Consider the following 22,183-nt stretch of genomic DNA (forward strand, 5'->3'; position numbering starts at 1 on the left):
ATTATTTATTATTTATTTTGAATTATATTTTACTAAGCAGAAATTATATTTTTCAATAATTCATAATTAAAATGAAATATCTTGTTAATTAAATATTAATATTGTACACTGTTAAAAGACTATCTGGCAACAAATGATCTTAGTATAAATGTCCCAACAAAAATCTTCATGTTTGCCGATGATACCGGGTTCAAACCCTCTCAATACGAAAAGTTTTTTAACCAGATCACTCCCGTGTTATCGGATGGACACGTTAAATTGTCGGTCCCGGCTGAAGTATGACAGTCGTAAGGCCCATTGACGGCTTAAATTATATATTCAGGCGGTGGGACCTTCCCGCAAGGGACTCCCCACCAACAAAAGCCATACGAATTTACTTTTTTACCGCAGTTCTTAATAAGCATAAAAATGATGCTCAAGCTGTTGCACTGTCAGAGAGGAATCTGGAGTCGGTGCAGACTTGGTTGAATGCCAACGAACTGTTCATCAACAAAGCCAAAACCACAACAGTTACTTTTAGGCTCAAAAAGGGATCAGCAACAAATGATACTGGTAAGAGGCAGAAATTCCTAGGAATAATTATTGAGCCTACTCTAAGTTGGGCACAACACATTGCTGTTGTGAAAAGTAGGTTGAGCAGCGGTGTGATTGTGGGCAGCTGCACCAACATGGACTACGTCACGCTTATTTTGGTATTTTTCATCCACACATTTCATATGGCCTTATAGTCTGGGGCTGATCTTCACAAGCACAAGACATTTTCATAATGCAAAAGAGGGCTGTCAGAGTCATCGCCAGGGAACATTGTACAGATATTTATAAAGGTCTTCGCATTCTAACTCTATATTCATTATATATATTGCAATGCTTGCTATTTCTGAAAGCAAATCCGGAGAAAATGGAGTTGAAAAATGTAATTCATTCTTATAAGACAAGATCCAATCAGACGCTCAATGTAACACGAAGCAGACTGCATAAAACTGATCAAAGTCCCTCGAATGTTGCAATTAAATTGATGAATAGGCTTCCTATTGAGGTGACGCAAATTAATGACACGAGGTTCAAACAGATTTTAGAAACATTTCTCTTGAAACATTTCCCTTTTACAGGGTTAAAGAGTTTATCGGCATGAAAATGAATGTAGAAGATTTCGATATTTAGAACTTATTAATATTACTGTTATAAGAATAGGATTAATATACCGTACATGTTTTTATTGTAAATGTGACTTTGCATTGTTTTTTATTGACAATATTTGTATTGACTGAGTGTTGTAACTGTTATATTGACTGGCCTATATGTCAAATTGTGACATCCTGTTTTTGGCTAATAAATTTATTTATTTATTTAAAGCAAAGCGAGAAAGAGATACCGCTATCCGCTTTTTTATTTGCACTTGTGGATGTTTACTGTGAACTTTTCTTCTTTTATCGTTTTCTTTCGAACTCTGTTTTCCAATCAGTCATTTTCTTTTAAACTTATCGTCTATTTGGAATGTTCACATTCACTTTGTCTTCTTTTCCCATTTTCTCGTAAACACTGTCTTCTTCATTGTACTTTCCTTCTAAACTTTGTTGTCTATTTTTTAAAATTTTTATTAATTTGGTTACTTGTTGTCGTAGATTACCATCCGTTGGAGAATGTGACATTGCCGGACAACAGACAGCGACCCTATGGATCGCCGACGGTCGCTTGGAATCCGTGGAATGATTTGCGCGAAAGGGACGACATTGCCAAACTCAAACTGCTCTTTCCGTTTCAACCAATGCCAGGTGGACCATTCTCAATTGAATTTAATTTATTTCATCAACATTTTATAATCATGAACATAATTATAAATTTTTATAGGTAGCAATAATTAACTTTTGACAATAAACACTTTATAAAAGTGTTTTCATTACCTCATTTTGACCATTTTCATCAAAATTAGGGAGAGAAACAGTTTTGGGTTTATCCTGTTGATTATCACCCAATCATCAATTTGAAATTGTGATTGTGAAATGTAATATATAAATAATGCTAGCAGCACAATAGCAACAACTTAAATTAAAGCTACAGATTGAAATTGATGAGAAATTCCATTTATTCAAATGCTAATTAATGAACACCTAGATGGAAATTCGATTAAAGCTACTATCCATAAATTATTTGCCAGTCAGGTAGGTAGCTTACCCTTACATCAAACTGACAATCTCTGGATAGCAGCGCTCATTTTATACGAAGCCAGCCAATCTACAGATAGTCCAGTCAATATAGACATGAAAAAGGGGGTGTGCTTGCAATTTATATTGTAGTTCTGGTTTTTTAATATATTATTTGGGTACATAATATGAGTCCAGAACAAATTTCTTCATGCAAAATTTCCTTGTGCTTTAACCTCGTATTTTCGGCTCATTTTCCAGTTTTCAGCTATTTTCAAAAAACTCGTAATCAGACAGAAAAATTTGTTCTCGCCTTTTTTGTAGATTATAAAAGTCTGAATAAAATGAGATCATTTGGAACTCTCTATCTCCAATGAGTACTGAGTTATGATTTCTCAAAAATGAGTGAAATTTGAAGAAAAAATCAATTCTGATGAATTTAAGTTTTTGATTATGATTGCTACCGTTCACACCATACAAGCAATTGATATTGTGTACTCTCACTGCATTCAATTGAAGTCTGAGATCATTGGGTTGAGTACTTGAGTTTTGTGAAAAAGTCATATAAACGCTCTTCGAGTAGTTCAGTGTCAACGCATTTCTCACACCAGAGAGTCCGATGTTGGTTAAGGATATCACGTTGTCCCATGAACTCCCAATGCAGTATCATCAGCAGAAGACAAAACTCTACATTTCTTGATAGGAAGACTTGATAGATATCATTTATATTAACCAAAAACAAAATCGGAGATAGAACCGTGCCCTGGATTTCGCCTCTACCAGACAATCTTAATGACGTCCGAAATCGGATCACATTCGGATCGCTGCGGTTGCACAGGTTACGCTTGATATGCTGGTACGAGTGTGGCAAGAAATCTATTATCGGTGTGATGGTTAGGTTAGGTCCCATCAACAACGGCTGTCACATCGAACCAATATAACACCCACACCTTAAACTTGTGTGTTTTGTAACAAAATAACACCTTTCTCAACTCTGTAAGTAATTTCAATAAATATTTAAGTGCTTTCAAAGTTGTAAAGTCCTTTTTTGTCATACTTACTCAATTGCAGCTGTTTTCCGTGCATTAAATCAAGCCGGTAAACAGCTGTTTGCAGAACAAGAAAACATGCAGTTTTCATTACAGCATACTATCATAGCCACCTCTAATACAAGGCCCCGGCCTACGATATTGCAACGTCGCATCGTAGGCCTAGAATCTAATGCATGATTGGTGAAAAAGATCAGCTGGAATTTTTTAAAATCTTTTTCACCAATCATGTATTAGATTCTAGGCCTACACTGCGACGTTGCAATATCGTAGGCCGGGGCCTTGTATTAGAGGTGGCTATGATACTATACTGTAAAGAGATCATATGTTTTCTTTACAGTCGAGTATGTTAGGACAGTGTCCTAATAACATCTGAGTAATTAATATACTAACTCAAATAATTGAAGAACTCATTTAAGGAGTTTCAAGTTATTATTTTATCTGAAATCTTATAATTTAGGCCTTTATTATTTTATTTGAGCTCGAAGGGTCTGTCTGTTAAGAACTAGGCGCTACGGGCTAGGTCATGTTTATAGAATGCATTAGTTCGAGCAGCAGCAGGTAATGGTTTCTGTTTCACAGAAATATCATTCTTTCTCAGATAAGTACGACAAAAAATATTATACGTAACTTGTACGGTAACGTATTTACCGCATTCGAATGATAATTCTGCCCTCAACTAAGTTTCGGGCAGAAACAATCATACTTATGCGGTAAATTATCGTTACCGGACTTGTTACGTAAAGTACTATTATAATCACTCTGTATATCATTTTCTATTAATTGTAAAGATATTGTTTGTATTGCAGTGGATTGGATGAAACGCATAATCCAGAGTTACAACGCGGCAGTTACTTACATTGACGAGTTAGTTGGTGAACTGCTGCTGACACTTGAAAACGAAGGATTAGATAATAATACAATTGTCGCACTGATTGGAGATCATGGTGAGTTGTCACTGCTTGGTTCGGAAGCCACCCAAATCCATTCGTTTCTCATTATGTTTTGTCTATTACAGTGAAGCACGCTGCACACGGGGACAATAGTAGCGTCCACTAGCTGTCAAGGGAACATGGAATTGGAGATGTCATGTTCATTTCAGCTACGGAAATTTCTAATTCCGCGTTCCCTTAGCAGCTATAGTGAGGTCCACGTTATAATGGCAGTGTTTGATTAGCAATGGTATTGCTATCCTTGTCTATCATTCAACAAAGCGGATCTCTTTCCCGCTTTGCTCTGTTGCCAGATCGTCTCTTAACAATGTAGAATCAATAATTAACAAAATATTTCATCTTAAATTCTTAATTATGAAATTATTGAAAAATATAATTTCCTGCTTAATAAAATATAATAGATTATTTTAAACGAGAATGAACAGTTGGCTTCTATTACAAAATGATGTGGAGAGTTTATTTTCAAGAGTGGAATAGATATAAATTATGCGGGTTTCATTGGATGAAACTGTTACAAGGTTTCATCCAATTTAATTTTGTAACAAAGTTTCTTTGTTTAAAAAGTTAACGCACTGATAAGCTTTGTTTATAACTCATCACATTATAACATTATAACTCATCACTCTTCAAAATCTGATAAGCTTTGTTTATCCTTCTTTAAACTGTTACAAAGAGACAAATAATGTCTTCTTACTCTCTTGGAAATTGTGTGAAGATAATAATTATTCAAGATACATGAGTTGTTTTCGTGTAATGTTGATGATTATGGACGGAAACTTATAAAATGAAATTTATGAGTCTGCTAATTGCTTGGAATGTGCATTGATTGTTTGTTATTCTTTTCAAATGAGGGAAAGTGGATAAAAATGTTAATATACATGTATTATCTAAGCTAAAAATTCCTTACCCTGTCATATTATACAAGTTCCGACTCGGCAAAATAATTCATTGCTTTTTTTCTTAATTAAAAATATGATGGTGCCCCAAACAGGACTTTTAGTCCTCGTGGTACTTATTAAATTAAATTATTAATTATTATTAATTAAAATTATTTATTAATTAAATTAATAAAAAATTATTTATTCTTCTATTGATGTAAAATATTATCTACTCTACTATTCATAATTCTGATTATATGTAATGTATAAATTGGAAGAATAAATGAATTTATTATTATTATTATTATTATTATATTACATTAATAAACCAGTATCAGCTACCCTCCATAGAAGGCATTGATAAGACAGAGGGTTGCCAACGTTGTTCTCCTATCTTTCTCTACTGCCATTATAACGTGGACCTCACTGTAGTAACCGCTTCTAATGGGAGCTTGGAGCTATAAATGGTTGATGTACGTTGATGAATAGATTAAAAACAAATTTGAGATTGAATTTTAATTTTCTCTTTGTTAATCTCAGGCCCGGTTGCAGAAAAGTCTGTTGAATTTTAACGGTAGTTGAAATGTGAAAATGACATTAATTAGCACTAGGCCTAAATAACTAAGATTAGATTAAACAGGTTTTTGTGCAACCGGGCCTTGTTAATCTTTAAATTTAGCCTTTACAATTTTTCAAGTAGACCTGTATTGAAATACAGTTTCAACTAACATTATTCATCACTGAATAAAATAAATGTTCAATTAATTTTTATTGAGAGTAGCCATTTCACAAAAACACCTAGTTATCAAAATGTTTGACTTCAGATACTGCTTTTGGATATCAGTGAAGATGACGCAATAGATTTTCATGAAATTTGACAGGTATGTTCCTTTTCAAATTGCGCGTCGACGTATACATACGGTTTTTTGAAATTTTGCATTTTAAGGATAATACAAAAGGAAAAAGGAGTCTCCTTTGAACGCCAATACTACCGTAAAAATCAGGATTTAGAATTATTCATCATAAATCAGCTGTCTAGTGGACTACTAGTAGATATGTGAACAGTAGACCTCGCGCTCAGTAAGTTACATTGACCTGTTGTTATGTTTTCTCAAAAGTTAATAAATAATTTATCAATTTAAAATGTCTAGAATAAATATAGAGCTTTCTGTCCTATCGTACCGTGATGTATCGTCCCGGAATGTGAGCGCTGTTATCAGGTCTGGCTGCAACTGTCTACAACGTTGATGGAAAGATACATCTTCAAGATGTTCGATGTTTTTGAACGGATAGTATTATAGTCAACTGTCTACTAACGTTGATGGAAAGATACATTTTCAAGATGTTCGATGTTTTTGAACGGGTAGTATTATTATTGACCGAGCGAAGTGAGGTCTAAGATTCAAGTCGACGGTTTGGCATTTCTCTTAATGTTTTAAATGTTTATATGTTTTTATGTTGCGCATTTACGGCGAAACGCGGTAATAGATTTTCATTAAATTTGACAGGTATGTTCCTTTTTAAATTGCGCGTCGACGTATATACAAGGTTTTTGGAAATTTTGCATTTCAAGGATAATGTAAAAGGAAAAAGGAGCCTACTTCATACGCCAATATTACCGTAAAAATCAGACTATAGAATTATTCATCATAAATCAGCTGTCTAGTGGACTATAATACTACCCGTTCAAAAACATCGAACATCTTGAAAATTTATTTTTCCATCAACCTTAGTAGACAGTTGACTATAATACTACCCGTTCAAAAACATGGAACATCTTGAAAATTGTATCTTTCCATCAACGTTGTAGACAGTTGCAGCCAGACCTGATAACAGCGCTCACACTCACATTCCGGGACGACACGTCACGATACGATAGGACAGAAAGCTCTATATTTATTTAGGATTTTTTCTAGACATTTTAAATTGATAAATTATTTATTAATTTTTGAGAAAACATAACAACAGGTCAATGTAACTTACTGAGCGCGAGGTCTACTGTTCACATATCTACTAGTAGTCCACTAGACAGCTGATTTATGATGAATAATTCTAAAGTCTGATTTTTACGGTAGTATTGGCGTTCAAAGGAGACTCCTTTTCCTTTTCTATTATCCTTAAAGTGCAAAATTTCAAAAAACCGTATGTATACGTCGACGCGCAATTTGAAAAGGAACATACCTGTCAAATTTCATGAAAATCTATTACCGCGTTTCTGCACAACATAAACATTTAAAAATTAAGAGAAATGCCAAACCGTCGACTTGAATCTTAGACCTCACTTCGCTCGGTCAATAAATAAAAATAGAAATCCAAGTACTTTTTTTTAAATTGTTTACTCACAACATGTTTCGGCTACATGATTATATCTATATCTATATATATATATATATATATATATATATATATATTATATATATATATATATATATATATTATATATATATATATATAGATTATCAAGTCTGCATAAAGTTTATATTCAAGAGTAGCCCTAAAGAAAAAAGAAAACTTGTTGAAACAAGTATGTAATCTCTAATATAATAAAGGAAAGAATTGGCTTATAAATGTGCGGGTTAGAAAATTCACGAATGACGCATCATCACGTCTGAACTACTGAACTTATTAACTGGAAGATTCGCATATTCATTCTTAATTTACCGAGGATGGTTATAGGCCTGAAATTCTTCAAGATTTCAGTTTGTCAAGTTTTTAATTAGACCCTTGTGGAGCACTGGTTACCTGCTAGCTTTTCTATAAATTTGTGTTATTTGTAGACAAAATTCTAGTGTTTCATTACCAAAATTAAATGATTTTTTGAATAAAATTAACAAAAGTTTCTCAAAATGTATGAATTCAGCGCTACTTTCTTTTATTTATAAATTAGAACTATAGTTTATTTATTTATTTATTAATAATCATTAGACCTACATTACATCAATTTTGGGAATAATCCCATTTGACAGGTAACTTGTCAGTACTAATACTAATCCTAATACTATAATACATACAATCAAAATAATAATTTTTGTGTCAAGTATCTTTAAGGATGGTAATGATATATATCATATATAAAAAAATCAATTTTCTTGTGAATAAAATTCTGAGATTGCGTATAGGCTTTTCTCTAATAATATTTTTTTGACTGCCTGTTTGAATAAAATGACTGATTCAATGTTTCGAATGTCTGTTGGTAGCCTATTATAGAGTCTCATTCCTGAATAAAATGGAGTTTTTTCAAAAGCTACATTTCTATGGATTGGAAATGCAATAATATTTCTATTTCGAGTATTATATTTATGATTATCTGTACAAAATTGGAGCTTATTGATATTTACTTTAACAAAAACTACTAGCTGGTAAATGTAAATGGAAGGAAGTGTGAGTATGTTAAGGTGTTTGAAAAATGCTTTACATGAGTCCCTTGATCTCAGTCTACAGATAACTCTCAATATCTTTTTCTGTATGATGAAGATTCTTCGGCTGTCTACAGAGTTACCCCAAAATATTGTGCCGTAGCTCAAGTGGGAGTAAACATATACATAATAGACAGTCAATAATGTGTTTCTGTCGAGTGAGTTGGAAAGAGTTGAAATTACAAAATAGGCCTGATTCAATTTTTTCATTAAGCTCTTAATGTGCTCCTTCCAGGAAAAATTCTGGTCGATTACAAGTCCCAAGAATTTAGTTGAGGAGGAGAGTATTAAGCTATTTCTAATGGTTGGAAGGTGAGTCTCGTCTATCCTCGTTTGATTGCGTATGGAACTTATTGAGGTGTGTAAAAAAGAGATTCAATGATATTTTTGAGTTGATAGGTGATCTATAAATATTTATAATAATGAATATATTTAAAAATAGTACCCTTTGAAATTAATAAAATTAGTTATAATTTGTATTCTTAATCTAATATTCTATTAATTTTAAAGCTTACTATAATATTCTATTTTATGTATTAACGAAATGTTGATTTTTGTGTGTACAGGCTGGTCACTTGGAGAGCATGGAGAATGGTCTAAGTTCAGTAATTATGAGGTGGCCACACGAGTTCCATTCATACTTAAGGTGCCTCAACTTCAACAAAAAGGGAAACATCTGAATCAGGAACAAAAAGATCAGAATCTATGGATTCAGAAACGTAAGAGTGAACAAGGTCTACACACTGGACAGAAGAAACTAGAACAACTGAATCAGGAACAAAAAGATCAGGATCTATGGATTCAGAAACGGAAGAGTGAAGAAGGTCTACTCACTGGACAGAAGAAACTGGAACAACAGAAACAGGAACAAAAAGATCAGGATCTATGGATTCAGAAACGGAAGAGTGAACAAGGTCTACTCACTGGACAGAAGAAACTGGAACAACAGTCTAAGGAGCAAGAGAAAAAGTGGCGCGTGCGCAATGAGCTAGTGGAATTGGTGGATTTGTTTCCAACCCTGGTGGAGCTGGCTGGGTTCGATCCATTGGAGAAGTGTTCAACTGGTGAAAAGCAGCAATTGCTCTGCACTGAGGGAAACAGTTTGGTGCCTCTCTTGCTTCAGGAGAACAGTGTCAATCCGGTGAGTCGGCTTTCATTCATGAAAAGTTTAATAAAACACTAGAATATTGTCTAAAAATATCACTAATTTGTTAAAAAGTTACAAACATGATTCAACACCTATGGTGTTTAAAAATACAACTTTTAAAAATATCACCAGTAGAAAGTTTATTTTTAGCCTTTGCATGGCCTTAATCAGTTTAGTAGTTGAGACATGATGATTTATTTATTTATTTTATTGACAATTAAAGATCATAATTATAATAAATATAATATGATGATGCGTCATTCGTGAATTTTCTACCCATAAGCCAATTATTTCCTTTATTATATTAGAGATTACATACTTGTTTCAACAAGTTGTCTTTTTTCTTTAGGGCTTCTCTTGAATATAAATTTTATGTAGACTTGATGATCTATATATATAAAAGCGAAATGGCACTCACTCACTGACTGACTGACTCACTCACTCGCATAACTAAAAATCTACCGGACCAAAAACGTTCAAATTTGGTAGGTATGTTCAGTTGGCCCTTTAGAGGCGCACTAAGAAATCTTTTGGCAATATTTCAACTCTAAGGGTTGTTTTTAAGGGTTTAAAGTTCGTCTTTTAGCATGTATATTCTTCTTCTCCCAATCTGTTAATTATAATTGAAATTTCCATATCATATGTTACTATAGAACTATAATCAAGATAGAGTACCTCTTCGAAACAGTTGTTAACTGGCAACTAAATTAATAATTTTGTCAGGTTGGCATCAAGTTGAGTTGACTTTGTTAGGTTGGCACCAAGTTGAAGATTTAAATGCATTTATCGCGGAAAAATTGATTGGGCACTGCTACTTCAATCCTGGGAATATTATATTACTAACCGTCAGGCTCGCTTCGCTCGCCTTATCCGTTTAGCCAGACGTTTAGTCTGGACCCCCGACTGGATTGTCCTAACATAATTATGATAAAAATGCAGGCGAGCCTGCTGATCTCATTCTTGGACGATCCAGTCGGGGGTCCAGGGGGCGGAGCCCCCTGGCTAGACGGATATGGCGAGCGAAGCGAGCCTGACGGCTAGTGGCATCATATAGCCGAAACATGTTGTGACTAAACAATTTTAAAAATCTGGTGTGGCGCACTCACACAACTTTCCTTGCCGTTATGAAAATTGATCACCTGTCGCTAGTGTTCACGCACATCTCAAGTCTACTATTCAAAGATCTGAGCCAGCTGGTGACAGGACAATACGCTGGAGACACACGAGATCTGATATCTCTTCATAGTGACTGGTTTAATAGAATCAACACTTGCCAACAGTTTGCAATTGAATAATCACATTTTCTCAAATTTCAAGCTTATTTTCATTCAATTTCAGGTGAAAATGTTACTGGTCATTATTTGAAGAGATTTTCATGCTCAATCTTTTCCACTTGAAATTTTTCGTTTAAATTATAATATATGAGACCTGATAATTGGAAATCTAAAATCAAATTTTGCATAGATGGGGCGGAGCTCCTGAAATTTCTCAGATATGGGATTTGTGGCAGCTGATATAGCTCATCAATGACTATATTAGGTATAAATTTGATCAAAATCGTTGGAGCCATTTTCGAGAAAATCGCGAAAACCCCTGCTTTTGACAACATTTTCGCCATTTTAGCCGCCATCTTGAATTGCATTTGATCGAAATTGTTCGTGTCGGATCCTTGTAGTGTAAGGACCTTATGTTCCAAATTTCAAGTCATTCCGTTAATTGGGAGATGAGATATCGTGTACACAGACGCACACACACACTCATACACACACACACTCATACACACACACACACACACACACACACACCACACACACACACACACACACACACACACACACACACACACACACAGACCAATACCCAAAAACCACTTTTTTGGACTCAGGGGACCTTGAAACGTATAGAAATTTAGAAATTGGGGTACCCTAATTTTTTTCGGAAAGCAATATTTTCCTTACCTATAGGGCAAGGAAAGTAAAAATGGTACTTGGATTTCTATTTTTATTTATTATATTGTTTCAACAACTATGGCGTCATCTTCAGTGATATTCAAAAGCAGTATCTGAAGTCAAACATTTTGGTAACTAGGTGTTTTTGTGAAATGGCTACTCTCAATGAAAGTAATTGAACATTTATTTTATTCAGTGATGAATAATGTTAGTTGAAACTGCAAACTTCACGACGCTCCTTACGTCACGCTCTGCTCCGCTTCCAGTGTGGTTGTATCCTAAGTTGTGGCAATACAAAGTCGTTTTAATTTGACTCACTTTTTGTTGCAGACGACAGCAAAGTGGAAACGAGCAGCATTCAGCCAGTACCCGCGTCCCAGCCTCTACCCTACGCTTAAACCGAACAGCGACCGGCCTCGATTATCCGAAATTGCCGTCATGGGCTACACAATGCGCACCGACCGCTATCGCTACACCGAATGGGTGCGTTTCAAGCCGAACGGCTCTATTCTCAGCACAATCTCGAATCGGTACTCTATTCATGAAAATATATCAAATGGTTCCTCTTCCTCTATTCATGAAAATACATCTAATGGTTCCTCTGATCCTGAAGTGGTGTCCTCTATTCATGAAAAGACATCTATTGGTTCCTCTGATCCTGAAGTGGTGTCCTCTATTCATGAAAATACATCTAATGGTTTCTCTTATCCTGAAGTGGTGTCCTTTATTCATGAAAAGACATCTAATAGTTCCTCTTCTCCTGAAATGGTGAATGAGTCCTCAGCTCCTGAAGTGGCATCTAATGGTTCTTCTTTTTCTGAAGTTACCCCTGATTGGCCCTCAGCTTCTCAAGTCACTCCTGATTGGTCCTCAACTCCTCAGGTTACTCCTGATTGGTCCACTGTTCGCCAAGTCTCTCCTGATTGGTTTTCAGCTCATCAAGTGCCTTCTGATTGGTCCATTGCTTCTAAGATGAGCTCTGATTGGTTCTCTACTCCTGAGATGAGCTCTGATTGGTCCTCTGCTCCTGAGATGAGCCCTGATTGGTCCTCTACTCCTGAGATGAGCTCTGATTGGTCCTCTGCTCCTGAGATGAGCCCTGATTGGTCCTCTGCTCCTGAGATGAGCCCTGATTGGTCCTCTACTCCTGAGATGAGCTCTGATTGGTCCTCTACTCCTGAGATAAGCTCTGATTGGTCCTCTGCTGCCAAACTGGGCCCTGATTGGTCAGTGGTGTACGCTTGTGAGTTGTATGACCACGCAATTGACAGTGAGGAGAGTATTAATTTGGCTGACAGACCTCAGCTGGCTGCATTGAGGCGTCAGTTGAGTGAGCAGTTGAGGCGCGGTTGGAGAGGAAGTCAGTGAAAGAGAGATATATGCAGACTGATAATGAAAGAGAAAGACAGAGTGATGATGGTGAGGCACGACTAGAGAGGCGGTTCGTCTACTCGGTCAGAGAGGATTAGTTTAGAAGAAGGAGAGGGTAAAGGATAAAAGAGAGAGAGAGATACTGGCCCATAATGAGAGAGAACGACAGAGAGAAGAAAAGATAGAGATTGATTGATTGAGTACTTTAAGTAAATAAATAAATAATAATAAATAAATGTTTATTTCTCCAAAAAACTAAAACTACAACATCAATTGATTATATTTCTACATTATTAAAAAACGATCTGGAAACTTTGCGGAGGTGGTGGAGAATAGCGCTATCTGCTTTGTCGAATGATAGACAAGGATAGCAACAACAATATGTTAATCAAATACTGCCATAATAACGTGGACCTCACTATAGTCGAGGCTACGCTCGTTAATAAAGAATGGAATGGAGCCATAGAGGAAAGATAGCATTAGAGCGTTAGAAAGATATCTCAAAGTATAGGGCGTCAAATGTCATTGTTAACTAACATTGTAAAATAACATTGGTGACATGGGGTCTACCTCAAGGGACTGTATTGGGACCAGTTTTATTTTTGATCTATGTTAATAACCTGCCTAGTGTACTGGACTCAGTTGGGTATAAGACAATTTGTTTTGCTGATGACACAGCACTTATCTTCCAAGAAGATTCCTGGGAAGATGTTATCAAGCAAACAAAAGTGGGTTACTATAAGGTTTCTCAGTGGCTAAAATGTAATTATTGGTAAAACAAAATGTATGACCTTCAGTCCAACAACAAGAGGAGATCTAGATATGAACAGGCTTTGTTTGAATAATGCTTGTAACAGGTATCCATGTGATTCTTGCAATGAGGTTATTGAGAGTGTAAACAATTACAAGTATCTTGGTATTTTTGTTGATAAGCATCTACGCTGGTCACCTCAGATTAGCTACCTTTGTAGAAAATTAAGGGTGGTCAAATTAAAAATGTACATGCTTAGAAGTATTTTGAGTCTAAAATTACTAAAATCTGTTTATTTTGCTCTATTCCAATCCTTAGTTCAGTATGGTAATTCTATATGGGGAGAACTTTTGATTCAACTTTAAAACCTCTATTTGTTTTACAAAAGTTAGTTATCAAAACAATAATGAGGTATCCGAGAGATTTCCCAAGTGTCACATTGTTTCAAAATTCCAATCTGTTCACTATAAGACAATTGTTCATTTTAAAGACTATTAAGAAACATGTGCTCAAATTAAAAAATATTCAAAATTTTCAAAGAGTAACTAGACAAGTCGCTCAAAACTTAATCACAATTGAAAGAGTTGATAGCACCCTATCCCGTAGAAGTATTTCATATTTGAGAAATAAATTCTATAATAAAGTTCCAAGAGGATGGTTGATAAAGAAGCCTAAAATAAAAGATTTCCATACCTGGTGAAAGAAAATTATTTTTATTCATTAATGATTTGGTTTAATATTGATTGATGTTGTATGAATCTTAAATTCAGCTTTATGTATATCTTCAATTTATTGTTATTTCTTAGAATGGAATATTTGGTTGGTTGAATGTTAATTACTGTTAGCCTATATTATAATATTGTAGGATCATTTTATATATTAATATTAATGTATAAGTGAATAAGTTATATTAAGACTCCACGTCGGCGTACAAGTTTTCTTTTGCCGACGTGTAGCACAAAGTTGTCAATTTCCTTTCAGTTGTATTCTGTATATATTTTTGTGCAATAAACGATTTGATTTGATTTAACTCAAGCCGAGAGTCCTGGTAGTTTTTTTCGTGGAGCTATGTGACGCTACTAGTCTCTCATATTGTGCCGTTCTTACACTCTCACCCGGCCAAAATAGTAATACTAGTAGTTCTGTGAACAGTAGACCTCACGCAGTTTTCTCATCCACAAGTATCTGGTGTCACTTGTTGATCGGCTTCTCCAGACATCTGTGTAATGCATGCAATGAATAATCCACTTGTCAGCTGATTGATTATGAATAATTCTATAAGCTGATTAATCCTATCTTCAGAGTAGATGATATATAAATATAGTGATGTCGTAGTATGGAGAAGATTACTTTTCCTTTTATATTATCCTCAAAATGAAAAATTTCAAAAGTCTTGTGTATACATCGACGCGCAGTTAAAAAAGGAAGAATATTCCTGCCAAATCTCATAGAATTCTAACAACGCGTTTGGCCGTAAATGCGTTACATACATACAGAAAAAAGAAAATACGAATTAAAACATAGACAGTAGTCGACAGTAATCGGCTTGAGCAAACAAGAAATCAGCATGCAATTTGGAACATAAACGACCTATACCATGGGATATCTTCTTATGCTATCTTTTCTGTATGGTATCACCATTAAAGACACAGTATCACCACAAAATGATACTGTATCACCCTGAATGATACAGTATTAACAGAATATGATACAGTATCATCTCAACTTGTACACAACACCATGGAATATTTTATTAGGGCGGTTGCAGACGAACCACAATCGCATGTGGGATGAGGGAGCTACTATTTTCCTTCTGTGGTACCACAAACGCAGCGCATATGAAATGCATTGGCAGGCATGGCAGTGGCTCTGATACTTCCACATGGCGTTGTGCGCTGTGGTAGCGATTATTTTCCTTGCGATTGTGGTACCACTGGTTTGAGCACCACGCTTCCCCTAGCTTCTGTACTACAATCGCAGTCGCTGTGATAGTGTTCCCTTGAATTTTACCTCAAATTTGTAGGTTATATTGGATAGCTCGGTAGTTAATTGTAATTGGTACTTTAATGTGTACTTCATATTGGGCCCATTCTGGAAAAATGAAAGGTGGTAAATTGTACGATTCACAATTTACCCGGGAAAAAGTTCCGTGTCCCATGGGAACAATTTTGGCAGATTCTGTACCAGAAACTAGTTCTAGTAACAAATTCCTAGCCCCACAGTCGAAGCCTGGTAAATTGTAACAATTAACATTTGAAGAGCTCTCATTGGTCGATTGAATTGTAGTCTGCTTGCTTCTCTGCGCATGCGCAGGCAAAACAAGCTATCTTCTGCTTTCTCCACATTGAACCATTCCTCAATACGAGCTCAACTATTGTCTATTGAACTATTATGGAAAATCAACCTGTCCTGACAATATAATGATAATAACAATAATAATAATATAATGTTTCCATTTACAACATAGCCAACCTAGAAATTATAAAGTATTCTTTGATCTGGCACCAGCACCAGCTACTTGATTTGAATTTGTACTATTGCTTTGAATCATAGAATAATTTTGAAAATACACTACAGCAGCCTTTGTCAATTTTCACAGTTACTCTACGACACTCTGATGGAAATTAATTTCAAAAGTGCGCGCCAAAAACTTGAACCGAAGATCTAGAGTGGTGTTCCATGGGAAAATGAAAAATATATGAAAAAAACTATTTGAAATAATCTCAAATTGACAATTATTGTCAAACTCCGCTTTAATAAACACAAAGTTTGCAAGATTTACATGATTTCATGTCCTGTGAACTTGGTGTTTATTAAAGTGGAATTTGACAATTTCAAATATTTTTTTCAATTAGGGAAAGATTCCACAATATCAATATTGGTTCTACAAATTTTATCACGATGAAACACTATTATGAAATCACCTCAACATAACCTACAACCTGAACATTACATAACATTACTGTTGCACTAATGACCGTTTTCTCGAATGTAGTGTGAAAGTCTCTCTGCGTTAGGGCGTTTCGTCATATTGATCTGTGGTATGACGGTCCCACATCCCACATGCGAATGTGGTTCGTCTGCAACCACCCTCAAGCTATATTTTCTGTATGGTATCACCACATTTTGGATACAGTATCACCACACATGATACAGTATCATCCCAACTTGATACACAACACCATGGGATATCTTCTTATGCTATCTTTTCTCTATGGTATCACCATGAATGATACAGTATCACCACACATGATACAGTATCATCCCAACTTGATACACAACACCATGGGATATCTTCTTATGCTATCTTTTCTCTATGGTATCACCATGAATGATACAGTATCATCCCAAATTGATACACAACACCATGGGATATTTTCTTAAGCTATATTATTTTCTGTGTGGTATCACCACACATGATACAGTATCATCCCAACTTGATACACAACACCATGGGATATCTTCTTATGCTATCTTTTCTCTATGGTATCACCATGAATGATACAGTATCACCACACATGATACAGTATCATCCCAACTTGATACACAACACCATGGGATATCTTCTTATGCTATCTTTTCTCTATGGTATCACCATGAATGATACAGTATCATCCCAAATTGATACACAACACCATGGGATATTTTCTTAAGCTATATTATTTTCTGTATGGTATCACCACACATGATACAGTATCATCCCAACTTGATACACAACACCATGGGATATCTTCTTATGCTATCTTTTCTCTATGGTATCACCATGAATGATACAGTATCACCACACATGATACAGTATCATCCCAACTTGATACACAACACCATGGGATATGTTGTGTATCTATGCTGGAGCTTACCCCGAGGAAGGGCGGCAACAGATTGCTGAATGTGTGCTCGATGGGATGACAGTAGATGGCGGTAACTGAGATTGGAGCCGTCCACTCGTGGTGCTGCTTGTGAATGTGCTTATAAAACAAGCGGCTGTGCAAAACTCTGCAAACATCAATCAATTCATCAAATCAATTTATTTCATTTATTCTTTATAAATAAACATCTAACTTCTGAATAAACAGCAGACATCAATCAAATTGTTTTATTCATTTTTCTTATCAAAATGATAGGGAGAGGAAAAATAAGGTAACCTTGAGCAATTCCTCTCCAAAATTTAGATAAGGTTACACATAATCAGGATACTATCTAATAAGAATATGAATTCTACTATTGGAATATTATATATTTCTTATGAAAGGATATAATTAGATAAATAAAAATGGTTGATAATATTAACAAATCCCAGACTAATGAATCGAACAAACTTACTGCAATTATGCATTAGATAGTTAGATAAAATAGGTTTTTTTCAAATTGAGTCAACTGAATGTAATGTTTCATAATGTAGAAGAGGTAGCTATTCATCTCCTTTGTATGTGAATTTAAAGAAACATCAGAAGCCTTATAATAGCCTGAATATTAGAAGACTGTGTAAAATTCTACTATTATAATCATTAATAACATTTTCATTCATTCCAATAAACAATATGCACATAAATGCGTTTTACGAAACCTATTATCAAGAATAGAGAGTATTTAAGAATGCATAGTTTTTCATTCAAGTGTTTATTCTTTGTTGTTTACGATGTGAATATTTATTGCAATAAAACAAGAGCATATCATGTCAATGAACAGTTTAGTAAATATTGTTGAAGTGCAATTTTACTCCCCTCCACATGATGAGTGGTATGATTTTGAAATTTAAAAGGGAAATTAGAATGAGAATTATAATATTTTAGCTATAAATTTACATCTTTTTATGGTTTTTGACGAAATAAATTTGTGAGGGAAGATTTGGATTGAAATACTTATGGAGGTGTGATGTAGCCCGTTTATCTGCTGTAGATAGTTCCAGGTCCCATCCTTGTAAGCGACTGCCTAGAGGCATTTTTTTTTCCAGGCCAATTTTACTTGTCATGAATTTTTACCGTTGTCGACACTTTTGAATTTTCAAACAATGGGGTATCTTGGATTGTGATAAGTCATGGCAAATGATCGGCTACATTACAGCTTCTATGAGTTTATCAAACCAAATCTTTCCACACAAATCTATTTTTTGTCATACTTACTCAATTGCAGCTGTTTTCCATGCATCAAATCAAGCCGGTAAACAGCTGTTTGCAGAACAAGAAAACATGTGATTTTCATTACAGCATACTATACTGTAAAGAGATCATATGGTTTTCTTTACAGTGGAGTATGTTTCCCAGTTCCGAAATAGGAACATTCAAATTGATTCAAATAGCTATATAGTCTTAGCGTTATAATCTTTAGTTGTTATATTGGTAACAATAATTTAAACTTCTTATTGTTGAGAACTTTAGTAAGAAGAAGAGAGTGAGTTAATAATATCTGAGTAACTAATAGAATAACTCAAATATTATTAGAACTCAACTAATAAGTTTCAATTTGTAAGAACTCATCTGACATTTTTTAACATTGGCCTTAATTATTTTATTTGAGCTAGATGGGTCTGTTATGACCTAGGAGCTATGGGCTAGGTCATGTTTATAGAATGCAGTAGCTCGAGCAGCAGCAGGTAATGGTTACTGTTTCTCAGCAATATTATTCTTTCTGAGAAAAGCATGACAGAAAATATTATACGTAACTTGTACGGTAACGTATTTACCGCATTCATATAATAATTCTGCCCTCAACTACGTTCAGGGCAGAAACAATCATACTTATGTGGTAAACTACCGTTACCGGACTTGTGACGTAAAGTACTATTGTCAGACAAACATTTTATGTCCACTCTCATAAGATCAATGGTAATCCTTTTCTGCCCTATTGAGCATAAAGCTGGATTTACACATCTCAGTATCAGAATCAGTGGAAATATAATTGCCATGAGTTATGATTGGACTGTTCCCACTCAGCACGGTCGAGCGAGTATGAATAGTCCAATTAGATCTGAAAGGAATTATATTTTTACTGTACTGGATACGTTCACTGAAATGTGGAAATTTGGCTTAAAACTTTTGTGTGTACAGTAGTTGGATGGGTAAAGTAATTTGTTGATGTCAACGTATTTGTTACAAGCAGAAAACCCATAGTCTAATTAAGAACTTGACAAACTGATAACTTGATGTAATGAAATCTTGAAGAATTTGAAATAGGTCTATAACCATCCTCGGTAAATTCAGAATCTAAATGCAAAATTTCAAGTTAATCAGCTGAGTAGTTGACAGAATCCAAGGGCAGGGCAGTGGACTGTGGATGATAGTTGGTATAAATACCTACAAACAAATCTTTGAATTCTGTGCATGAAAATACTGATAGCTTGAATTGGGGTAAGTACACCAATAAAAGACTAAATGAATCAACAAGATAAGATTTAATAATAATAAGATAATAATAGGCAGATGGCCACATACAAAAACAATTGTGTCAAATATTTTGGGATCAATAAAATAATAATAGGCAGGTGGCCACATACAAAGATTGAATCAAATATTTTGAGATCAATAAAATAATAATAGGCAGATGGCCACATACAAAGATTGAATCAAATATTTTGAGATCAATAAAATAATAATAGGCAGATGGCCACATACAAAGATTGAATCAAATATTTTGAGATCAATAAAATAATAATAGGCAGATGGCCACATACAAAGGCAATTGTCAAATCTTGGGAAAATTATAACATGTGAAATAATGTAGAGAACTACAAAATTTAAATGAAATTAGGTCAATGACATTAATGACCATTGAGGTCTGACAATAACTGCAAAGGTATTAATGATATTAAATTATTAATGATATTGGTATTAATGATATTGCAATAAATGCAAAGGTATTAATAATGATACCTGAAATGAATATAAATTGAGTGCAATAATGAAAGTTATTACTAAGGTACAATAATAATGATTAAAAAATGACAATAAGCTGTAAAAAAATGCTCAGCAAATAACATACATAAAAAATATATGCGGCATAGGCCTTCAGTGATTTGAATGTCAAAATAGATTTCGACCTAACAATTAATAGGCGTTACTGGCCTTAAAAATATCACTTAAGAGCTAAGGGTAGCTAATAAATACAAATGAGGACAGTCCGGGTTGAATATAGGCGACATGGGCCTTCAATGAATTGAATGTCAAGACAGACATCAATTAGAACGAGTAATAGGCGACAGTGGCCTTCAATGAATCACTTGTAAAGCCAAGGGTAGCTGTCAAATCCAATAAATAAATAGGCGTCGATGGCCTCAGTGAAATGAATGTCAAGATAGACATTAACTAAATAGTTAATAGGCGTCAGTAGCCTCAGTGAAAGAATGTCAAGATAGACATTAATAAAATAACAAGTAGGCGTCAGTGGCCTCAGTGAATCACTTGTAAAGCCAAGGGTAGCTGTCAAATCCAAAAAATAAATAGGCGTCGATGGCCTCAGTGAAATGAATGTCAAGATAGACATTAATCAAATAATAAGTAGGCGTCAGTGGCCTCAGTGAGATGAATGTCAAGATAGACATTAATCAAATAATAAGTAGGCGTCAGTGGCCTCAGTGAGTTGAATGTCAAGATAGACATTAATAAAATAATAATTAGGCGTCAGTGGCCTCAGTGAGTTGAATGTCAAGATAGACATTAATAAAATAATAATTAGGCGTCAGTGGCCTCAGTGAGTTGAATGTCAAGATAGACATTAATAAAATAATAATTAGGCGTCAGTGGCCTCAGTGAGTTGAATGTCAAGATAGACATTAATAAAACAATAATGATGCATACGTAAATGAAAATTGAAAAGAACGATTTACATAACCTGAATAAAATTTTGAAGAGGAGATGCGGCCAGGCAGACAGGCAACGACTCTGCAATACCAACAGGAACAGGACATCAGCAAGCGATGAAGTGATCAGGCCATGCGATGACAAGCATGGAAACGTCCATTACAGCAGGTGAATCCCCCAATGGAAAGTAGGCTGGAGCGAGTAGAATTCCAAACGAATAATCCGATCTTCAAATTGTGGATTTTGGATTGATTTCCAAACAGTAGAGATGATGCACTTGAAAGTTTGAGGTTCACGAGGTGAAGCCAATTGTAGAAAAATGGCAACTGAAGCTTACACGAGGTTGCAATTTTAGACAAAGTTTATCCAATTTTAACAGAGTAACTGAGTGAAGAACTTGATGAATAATTGAATCACACTGAAGAATAGAACAAACGAATTAATTTGAAGAATAATTCACACTTTAAAAACGTTTTGCAGCTCATAATACAGCTTCAAAGAACACATTGATGCTCTTACCTGTTACCTGGCAACTGAATGCGCCCGAGGGAATGCGCGAGTGACATTACTCGCACAAAATATGAATAGCAATGAAACGCTCACACGAGGTTGCAGTTTTAGACAAAGTTTATCCAATTTTAACAGAGTAATTGAGTGAAGAACTCGATGAATAATTGAATCACACTGAAGAATGGAACAAACGAATTAATTTGAAGAATAATTCACACTTTAAAA

At 34.9% G+C, this 22,183-nt stretch overlaps 1 protein-coding gene across 1 annotated transcript; it reads left to right on the plus strand.

Moving 5' to 3' along the window:
* Positions 1-390: 390 nt before the first annotated feature.
* On the plus strand, positions 391-13,566 carry LOC120356024 (the record flags this gene model as incomplete). The annotated part of the gene is made up of 6 exons (XM_039444802.1): positions 391-552; positions 1,623-1,772; positions 4,000-4,137; positions 9,004-9,578; positions 11,864-12,702; positions 12,733-13,566. Coding segments are annotated over 6 exons (2,033 nt in total), but the record flags the coding sequence as incomplete, so codon positions are not given.
* Positions 13,567-22,183: the final 8,617 nt, after the last annotated feature.

This window comes from Nilaparvata lugens, unplaced genomic scaffold (assembly GCF_014356525.2).
Source record: "Nilaparvata lugens isolate BPH unplaced genomic scaffold, ASM1435652v1 scaffold5550, whole genome shotgun sequence".
Lineage (NCBI taxonomy): Eukaryota > Metazoa > Arthropoda > Insecta > Hemiptera > Delphacidae > Nilaparvata > Nilaparvata lugens.